This window comes from Triturus cristatus, chromosome 8 (genome assembly GCF_964204655.1).
Source record: "Triturus cristatus chromosome 8, aTriCri1.1, whole genome shotgun sequence".
Taxonomy (NCBI): Eukaryota; Metazoa; Chordata; class Amphibia; order Caudata; family Salamandridae; genus Triturus; species Triturus cristatus.
In genome coordinates, this window is record NC_140591.1 from 105,478,112 (window position 1) to 105,488,529 (window position 10,418).

At 45.6% G+C, this 10,418-nt stretch overlaps 1 protein-coding gene across 3 annotated transcripts in view; it reads left to right on the forward strand.

The window, feature by feature from the left end:
* LOC146801637 (prolactin receptor-like) overlaps window positions 1–5,540 on the forward strand; it is a 396,244-nt gene extending 390,704 nt beyond the window's left edge. For all 3 annotated transcript variants that reach the window (XM_085621110.1, XM_085621111.1, XM_085621112.1), the window contains one exon: window positions 4,459–5,540. In XM_085621110.1, the coding sequence (XP_085477236.1) occupies window positions 4,459–5,271 (813 nt within the window). In that variant the 3' untranslated portion in view covers window positions 5,272–5,540. The remainder of the gene's footprint in view (window positions 1–4,458) is intronic.
* Window positions 5,541–10,418: the final 4,878 nt, after the last annotated feature.

Here is a 10,418-nt window from a genome sequence, read left to right on the forward strand (position 1 = left end):
AAGCTTCGCCTTTCAATGGTTTAACATATTTTCCGGAATGTGACACAATGGCAGAGGCTTGACTTGTATGGCCGTCGAAGTATCCTTTCTGGAAGCACCACGTAAACACCTTATGTGTTGCAGTCTTCACAACCTTCCCCTTATAAATTGATTACTAAAATCAGAAAGATGTTGTTGCAATGACAGAAACCAATGCAAATTGTATTCCATATTGATGATTTGTATAGCGCTATGTATTACTCGAAGGTTGCCTTAAAGCGCTGTAGTGCACAGGAATGACAGAAAAGACGAAGCAGGAGCACACAAGGGAGCAGACAAGGTGGGGAGGAAATGGGAAAGAAGGGTTGTGGATGGAGTAGTGTTTTCCGAAATGTTTGTGGCACCGCACAGAGGTAGCGCGTCATAGCCACATGCCTCAACCATCCAACCAGCAGGTGGGCGGGGAGGGGGCAACTGCAAGCGAGGTAAGGAGAGAAAGGGAGGGGGGGGGTGGTACCGAGGGAGAAGTGCGGGGAGGAGCGGGCGCTCACCGTGCGATGAACTAGGGAATGAGACAGAGCTCGAAATCCGGGTGCAACCCCGCTGTAATAGTGAACAATGTAACAAGGAGCTCATATACAGTCAAAGCTACTGAAACCAGAATACTGGGGCCGCAGCATACCACCCCAAAAGAGGGGGCTGCCACACATTCTATGCCGTGGCACATAACCTGCTTATTTCAGGAAGAAGAAAAAAATCAAGCGCTACTGGGCCACCGGTGGATAAAGAATTGGCCAGGGAGTCGGTTTTTGAGCCTTCGCGGTTCCCGTTGTTTTTCCTTAGCTGCAAAATGTGTTGCTCGGTTTCTTAATTCCGGACGGTGCCTTCACATTTGCGCTTTGTTGCTGTTTTCGTGAGAAATCCTTGCTATGCACTCGGAAGGTGCACTGCGAGTAATGCCAGCCCCCCCAGTAGTGATCTGGCTGACCGCGCAGCAGCAATCTAGGCGGGCTTTGCGCCTCTGCTCAGGTCCCAAACCTCCCACCATTTTGTTTCATGTTCTACTACCAGGTTCTTGTGTAACTCGTGGTCGCCGAGTGCTTGGCACTTCGGTGTGGAGGTTTTCTGTGGTTTTGACTTTGAACGCTGTGGCCCCAAAGCAGTACCCTGGAGAGCATCCCTTGGTGGGCCCTTGCTCTATTGGTGAGTCTGGCGTGGGGCACGCGTAGGCTTTACCCTGTTGGTGGGGTCCATTAGGTGGGTGTCGACCTTGCTACCTGCCTTCCAACCCTTGTGGAGTTGGTGTATGTTTGCTTTGCCTCCTTGGGGTGCACCTCAGTAGGTTTGTTGGTCTTATAACCCGCTATGTAAATCCAGGTCTCTTATGGAGTTGTCGCCCGCCACTTGAGGGTCCCATCAGATTCCATATTCACAGGTTGGCGACTGCCCTTCCTGTGATTTCGTAGGTTGTGATACTGCCAGTGATGGAATGGCGGCGTACACTGATATTAGCTCTTGTGAATTTGTTCTTCAGCTGGGCATTGGGGTGGCATAATAACAGAGTCATCTGATCTTTTATTTAGGTATGGGTTTAGCTGCATTGTCTAGCTTGGTTAGTGTCCTGCAATATTCCTGGGGTTTAGGAAACTGTGGTCGTGGAACGTGCCAATCCCCAAGCAACAGACTGAAAGAGGTAGGTTGAACAGAAAACATTTTGGGTCTATTGGCATTGGAATACAGTGCTTAAAAGGCACACACACCTGGGAAGCAATAAAGCGCATGCATAGTGAGGGCAGAGGCTAAGTTCTTAGTTGTAAAAAGTGAAGGGACAATTCATGATCACATGCCATGGGAAGTAGGGAGTGCTGTGCAGAGGGGCGCCCTTGTTGGGTCTTTGGGCAGACACGCATGCAAGAGCCTGCACCATTGGACGGAACACTCACTCAAGGTCCCTTCTGAACCTCAGGGCTGATGATGCAGTCTGGATCTGTCTGGGGTGTTGCGCCAGGTCATGTGTGTCTCCTATTTCCTTTTCCCACATTTCTTGATATTACGAGTGGTGACGCGGTCATGCCTCAAGTTGCATTTGACTACTGCGGGGGATCATTTTTGGGGTGAGGTAGACTCAAGTAGGTCTGTCAGTGTGCTGGGGATTCTGCTACTAAAGCCATTTGGCCAGTTGGGCGGCAATCAGGAAGCCGCCTTTCCTTAAGGCCAGTGCCGTAAACTTTGATTGTGTCGTTTATTGTTGACCACATCGATTATTTGCAAGAGATCTTGTACCCAGTATGTCTAAAGCTTGTGGCAGCTGGGATCAGTGCTGACTCTTCTAGTTTCTAAGTGGGCCTGGTTTGTTCATTTGTCCAGTCCTGTTGTCTGGCCAATCACGTTAATTTTTGCAGCACATCGACCAGCCCTACACAGGCTAGAACTGTATACACTGGTTTTGTATCAAATGTAACCTGGCCCCTTCAGTGTACCTTCTAGTCAAACGTCTGGCCTCATCTGATGTATTCCCTCTTTATATCTCTTCTTGGCATGTTATCCAAAATAATTTGAATCGCACGCTGCAGATTTCCTCCGCTTCACAAGGAAACTCAGACCTTTTTGGAGAAGGAGAAACCTGGCAAGTATTGATCGCTCCTTCCCTACTGAGCTCAGCTTACGTAGGTACGAGTGTTAGGAGTCAATCCATACCTATCGGACAATTGCTCTGGAGGTGGCGTCTAGAGCCTCGCCCGCACCCCTGAAATCTGTACTTAGCAATTATTACACATATTCGGTCAAAGGTGAGGGACGCCCTGTCCTAGTTCATCGCATATCCCTGTTCATTCAATTCAGTTAGTCTAAAACTGTACCTAAGCTACTTCTGTCTATTAGCAAAGTATTAGCATAGTTTTATAAGTATATCGTAGTGTGCCAAGACATATCAAGTGGCCTCACATACTTGATTGATCCATTAGGCCTGAAGGCGGGACTCTCGGTTGCATCGTCCCTCCATCTGTCGCTCCGCGTGTCTAACCACACCTGCTGCTTATACACCTTTCCTATACATGGCGTTCTATGCACCTAGGAGGGGCCGTCTAATGCTCAGCCCCAGTGTTGTTACACAGGATAGGGAATAATGCTTCTTGCTCAAATATTAATATAGAAAGGACTACTGTACTTTTATTGCCTCTGCCTACAAGACTTAACTCGCAATTTCTCGTTGTAGCCACCTTTCAGCTGCTATGTTTATGAAATGTGTGCATCAGAGAATGGGCATGTTCCTAGTCTGGCTTGTTAACGTGAGTTTATTTTATTAGCTGCACCATTTAAACAGATAGGACTTCTTTGTAGGTGCGGCACATGAACCACAAACTCTAATACACTTAGCGCAGAGTGGCCATAATTGAATACAACTAGACTTGTATTGACGTAACATTAAAAACACATATAGATGTCATGCCACACACATCACTTCCAGACTTTTGTTTTTATGTTACATTAGTGTGCTTGTGAAAGTTATAAGGGAGAGAGATCCCCATGCTAATGTTCCTCTTGAATCCCATTTTCCACAGGGCTGTGCTTAATTTGAGCCAGTGGTTTCCAGTGCTCGGCACCAGCACTAAGTTATTAGCACTGGCTCTAGTCACAGTCCACTACACGGTGGCGCTGTCTGTTTAATCTTGAGATGAGAACAACAATTGTGTTTAAGTCAATTTGCATTGAAAATGAATAATGCCAGCCTATCACTCATTATTACAGCCTTGTGTGGTCTGACATAGCCTGACTTGTCACACTCGTAGGAGTGTGAAGGTTAGTTGTTATGTTGGTACTGTTGTTGTCAGTGCTGACTTGGGCAATGGGTGGTGCAGGCTGCAGTGGCCTTCTGAGAAGGGCCCTGGAACTTAATGTTTTACAAATTAAGTGCTACCACAAGGAGAGACTCCGACTCATATGAGCCCTTCCTCAAGCAAACACCTCTGTGAACTGCTCTTTGCCATGGCAGACTCCTCCCTTCACTACTTCTTCAAAAGCTCCACCCTTTCAGGTCTATTACCTCCTTCCTCAGCCTCTCGCCATAGGACTTCCTGATCCTCAAAGTTTCCATCCCCTTCCACATGAACCTATTCTGTGCTCTCATCTCACATACCTGTCAACTCACCCCTCATTTTGTGGGTGTTGCCAGCTTTTCAATGATAGTCACCCTCATGAAAGGCTGCATGCCTCCAGGGACTTCCATAACTTCACTCTCTTTTCAGAGCTGCATCACCCTGCAAATGTTTTTTTTTTTTTTGCATTTACCTAAGTGAGATCAGCCTGTTAAATGTCTGGCCTCGCCCTTCTTCATGAGCCAGCAGGTTTGACAGATAGACGGTCATTGTTGGACTATCCTGTGACCTTTTACCTTCTTTCTTCTCCGTCTGTCATCCCTCAGTGCTGTTAATACCCTCATTCCACACACACTCGCCTAACTCTTTATCCTTTCTTCTTCAGAAAGGGCACTTTGAGGAGATTGACAGGATTCTTATGAAGCCACCTCTGCCGTACCATGAGACCCAATCGAGAGAAGACTTATCCAGTGATACCGTCCAGTTAGTCATGGACACATCGTCATCTCCTCTTGGGAGCGAGACCAGCGAAGAAATGGAGGAGGACTACCTCAACCCGGAGATGCCAGGAAGGCAGCTGTCATCTGTTAAGGGGTCCACTGGCGAAGAGACTCCACTGGTCCAGCTCTGTGTGGGTATCAAAGGCAGAAGTGGATCTTCTCAATGGGATATCATACGCTCCGGTCCTGCCCAAAGGCGCGCGGGCGACAACAGAGTTAACCCTGCCATTCTGGGTAAGGAAGAGTATTGTACAGTTCATAGAATGGAACCAGCTGCTCAGAGTTCCCCAAGCTCCGAGAAGTCTTACATGCATGTTGCAGATATTGGTGACCGTGGGACAGTGAAGCTTAAATCCTATAATTTGAAGGTAGATTACCTCCTGACACCCCTGAGCTGTCAAGGAACTGGCAGGTCTAAAAACTGGGAGGGCCTCCATCCGAATAAGGTCCGAGGCCTACAAGATACAGGACCGGAGTCTATAGTAACGCGCTATATAGACTGTTCCAAGATGTCTGACATACATTCCTACAGCAGATCCACAAATGACATTTGGTCTACAACCGTGACTGAGGTGAAACCACTTACTCTGGGTATTTTAGACTATGTGTCAGTGCAGCATCTGGTTTTTGAACCCAACAGTATTGCAGCAGTGGAGAGAATTGCATCCAAAGTAGTGCAAGAGTATGTTGTTGCATAACTTCCATGAAGACTCGGAGACCAAGGCTCGATGTGCCAACATAAGCACTGAGGTCACCATTAAAAAAACAGCTGGATCGCAGTGACGTTAGATGGACTGAGAAAAAAAAACCCTCTTTTGATCACATCACACTAGCTTTTTTTTTACAGCGAAACCAAAAATGTGAAGAATTCTACTAATTTGTATATAGGTGTAAGCATTTGCATTGGGAATAGCCATGTTCGCCAAAAATAAGCTATAATAAATGTTACTTCAGGTATTATACATTATCAGGTCTGTTGTAGAAATTGAGAGTGGTCTTTTGATGTCTTCTGGTGTGGAAAGCATGTTCGATCCTTAGCGTAGTTGGAGAAGGAGCTTGCAGAGGTGAAGCGATGGACAGCGCAGGCGTGGCAATCCCTTGGGCTGAATCCAGAGAGTATAGTTGTTGATTTATAGGAAGGACCTCTTTGGGGAACTTCCTTTACGTGATGTAAACAAAGGGAGTGCAAGGGAATTAAAATCTATAAAAGTTATTTTGGGGAGTGGCAGGAATGGTATCTACCACAGCGTTTCTAGAGTACATGACATGGGTTTTTGAAGGAAGTTAAAGGAAAGTTTTGTCTAGTAAAAGCCCCGCTAAGAAAATATGTGAAGAAAAGGACAATAGAGTGATGTTCATGAGGATCCAGGGATATTGAGGAGTGTGATATCGAGAAGGTTCCGGCCAAAGAACATGAGCTCTGGTCCGCACTGAAAGATCCGGGGCTACGCGTAAATTGAATGTATAGGAAAGGCCCAGTGACAGGTGACAGAACAGCACAAAAACAGGTATGTCTCCAGATTTAAGATTTTTTACAGGTTGACCTTTTGAGAACGGACCAACAAATGGACTCAGAAGGAATTGCACAGGGGTGATATTGTGTACATTGAATGAGATCTACCAAACCAATGTTTTCATAATGCCATGTAGTGTAAACATGAGCTGAGATCCACACTAAAGAACAATCACAACCATACAGCACACGGAGGATTGCTCTTCCTGGTCAGGGTCACAACGCCGCTTCTGATTTGTGCTCATGCCTGATGCTGCTCGCCAGGGAGAGTACTGATGAAGAAGACTGTGCCATTCATGAGTCTCAATGAAGGAGGGAGGGTCTGGTGTAGCACATCTGCGAAGGGACTCCTGCATATGCAGTATCTTGTTGTGCAGGCTGGCTATGTGCCTATGTAACATATCGTATGGTGTAAAGGGACACGTGTGGCATATCTGTGTGGTTACATTAGCCAAAATGAGATGTCCTGTGAGATACCTGGGCATCCTTTTAACGGTGTCCGATAGTACGATATCACGTACTATATAAGAAAGCGTACTTGAATGCAGTGCATGGAGGGTAGCACTTTTATGCAGCCAGTAGACATTTGTGGTGTTGCTGGTTATAGAGACGTGCCTGTTTCCTAGACAATTTCATTGCTGCAGGCTGGAGACTGATTGATTCTCTACCTGCAGTTTACTAAATGCAGGCGTCAAACTCCAGTCCTGCAGAAGCTTTACATACACAGGGAGCCCTTTGGGGCAGATATCCAGGGTTACAGTTCACAAATTTGTCAGTGTGATTGATGGAAGAAATCGATGTAATGATGGCGGAGAATCAAGGAGGCCAGTTCAGCCCCTGATGTGTCTCGTCTCATATGGAAATGGGAAGGTCTTGAAGCTAATTCTGACCGAGTTGTGAATATGTAGCAGTGATTATGAAGGCGAGTCCCATAGGCCTAAAGGAAGGAATCATGAGCTCATGAAGAAGGAACTCTACCAAGGCATCTGTGGAAACCCAGCCGAGTGTTCTTTTATCAGATTCCTCAATCACACATGCAAAGTAAACCAAGAGCGTGAGCGCTGCTGGCACAAGCATTAAACTAAGCAATGTCGCGATAACCATGCATGTCTTGTTTAAACATATCAAGAGGGTTTGATGTTCTGGCATAATTATTGTGTTTGTGTTCAGGAGGACCAGCTGAAAGGAGAATTGACATCAGCACTCAAGTACGGCCATTCGCCACTTGTATGTTCTGAAGTACATGTGCTTGTTTGCATCATATCCAGGTTCGCCCCTTGAATCCTTAAGGTACCTTCACACCTGCTACTTCTGAGGCCCACGCGCCCATCCCATCATGTTAGAACCCAGGTATTGCCAGTACTAGGTCTGCAGTACCTTGAGGAAATATATTAAAATGGTCTTGTGGCAGATGACTTATTCCGACTGCAAGTCCCCTTTTGAGTGAGGAAGATACAGGTCAAGAACATGATAATTGCTACAGCAATGGCCCCCACTTTAACAAACAAAAGAGGGGGCTCCAGGATATATCATGTTTTAACTGGAATCCTCTCCTCAGCCCACAGAGGAGATCTATAATCTTGAATGCCATCGCAGCCTCTTACACTTGCACTATACTTAAAGCCGTAGCCATTGGTTGATAACGCGTCTGAAGATAATATTCTATAGTGATTAACTAGGACGGAGGCAGTCATTTTGAAACTTCAGGACACAAGTTAAGGGCAAAAGGTCAGTTTTATGGACCCATTTGACGAGTTCAAGCAGTATCTCAAGATAGACTGCTGAGACCGGTACGGGTCATCGTAGGTTTGTAAATTATACAATAGTACTGAGCAAATATTTACACATAAGTGGGCTTACTTAACGATAAAAAGATATATGCACATATTACTTAGCCTGCTTCCTCATCTCATTTCTTTTATGGAACACATAACCGTGCACTAGACTCACCTGGCATAGGCTTGTTGGCTGAGACCTCGAAGGTTCTCTCTCACCATACTAAACTGCAGAGTGAATGCTCACCAAGTAAACGCCAACAGGGAAATGATAAAGTACCCCTACAATTGTGAAATGACAACAGAGCCCGGTATGCCACCGTAAGGGAAACTTATCCGGGGAAACAACCGATAAGGAGACACGTGCCAGAGAACTCTCTAGAAGGTTAATGCATGCTAGAAAACCACCAACAGAAGAAAAGGAGTAGGTAATGGTATCCTTATTCTTATTTTCAATAAACCGATTCAAACAAAAAAAAGTTTCATGTTTAACATCTTCTGTTCATGTACAGGCTGTTGTAAACTTGCAGTACGATAAATGTTTAAGTATTCAATTCCATGCTGCACAGTGGAGTACATGGTGTATCAGTTTCAGGCAGTAGCGTATTATGCGCATGCATTACACAATTCTAACATTTACGTAGCTGCGCAGTGAAATCCCTTCGATGAAACACAAAAGGAGGAGTGGTATGTAAGATAAGCACCTAGACATTGGGCATCAACATTGTTTCAAGTAGGTTCCAACAACAGGGCAATTCCTGATGTGAGCAATGCTCAGGGAAGACATTATACAGATCTTTGCTTTTCTTCCAACAAAAAACCATGAGACAATTAAACCAAAAACATAGTGAACCACAGCGTCCAGTTGTTACAAATGACCGTGTGTCGTCCCAAAAGTTAGTCACAGGCTATATATAATGGTGTTAAGCGATGAATGAGAAGGGGGAAAGTGAGTCTGTAGGGGGTCAACAAGCAATGGGTATAACTTATCAGTGTGTTAGTGATGCAAGAGGGAAGTCCAAGGCACTACTCAGCTCATTACAACCGGCTCTCAACCATAGCGGTGGGCGTCAGTACATCGTCATCTGCACGGATCGTATGTAGGGCCAGGAGGATGGTGGCCCAATATGCGGTGATGAGATATTTCAGCAGACCAAGTGTGTCCTCCCTACGAAGGGACACACTTTCGGCCTGCACCCAGTTGTCCAATAAACGCTGCCACGTGGCAAACACCAGATGGGATCTTTATTTAAGGAACTAGAATTACAGCCTCTGCTTTAGTGTCAGGATACCCTCCACTTTGAATTGTGCGCTATACATTTACACATAACATAACGGACAACCCGGGATAGAAAGGTCACTTTGCCACTCTCTCCTATATCCCAACAGTACTGATGGCTCTAAAATTATTCTTGCCTACTTTTGTGCCACATACGTCTCCAAAAAGGTGTATCACCAGCCGCGAAATGAGGTGTCATGGGAGCAAAAGAACGATGGGTTGGAGGGCTACCCGGAGCTATTGCCATGGGTTAGACATATTACAAGCTTCCCCCCATCACCTTTTGTGTGTTTTATCTACCGCCCTTAGTGGAATGATAATGCCCAGACATGGGTTCCATTCTCACTGTGTCACTGGAACTGAGCTGTAACCGGCTGATGGGCCCATAACTAGGGCGGAACCAGTCCTGAGTTGCTTGTGTTCCGGTTCAAGGAGTACCTGGCTTGGCAGTTTAGGCTGGACTCTTCCCATGAGGAGCAGAGTCAAGACTGATTTGCATATGGCTGGATCCAAACTGAGGCGCCATGGTGAGCAAAAGAACAATGGGTTGGAGTGCTATCCCGAGCTACTGACCGTGGTTAGACTTATTGCAAGCAGCCTCTCATCATCTTTTGTGGGTTTCATGTATCTCCAGGGGGCCACACTGACACTCATGTCTGGCAGCACAGTGCTATTGGGGGAATTGCTGTTATTTTGTCACACTGTACATTGCTGAAGAAAGCTTTTCCTGTCACCCTGAAGTTGTTCTTGGCATAGGGGGGAGACACTGTGGATTGCAGCTGCTGGGGACTACATGTCCCATAGCCCCCTCTGGGACAATAACCTACACTCCTAATTATAGTGCATGTATATATGTATATATAGATATATATTAACTGAAAAAACCATAGGTTTCAGGAACTTTATAGTTAGTTGGACATTTCACTCGTACCAAACCATAGAAATTCCGGCGTTATAGTTAGTTCGGATAACTATAACTCGTGCCCCCGCAATGTACTGCTGATGATGTCACATTTTACATCATTCATGACATGGTCAGTGACATCACTGATGACATCTCAAATGACATCACTGATGACTTCATCCAGTGACTGTGTGTTTCTGTAAAGTTTAATTTTGTTTTATATATATGCCAAGCTGTATTGAGGAATGAGTGGGTGTATAAGTGTCTGTATGGAGGATTTAGTAGGTACGTGACTGACTGCATAAGTGAGTGATTAAATGTGTTTTACTGAATGCATGGGTTAGTGACTAAACTGTGTGAAAGTCTGTATCAGT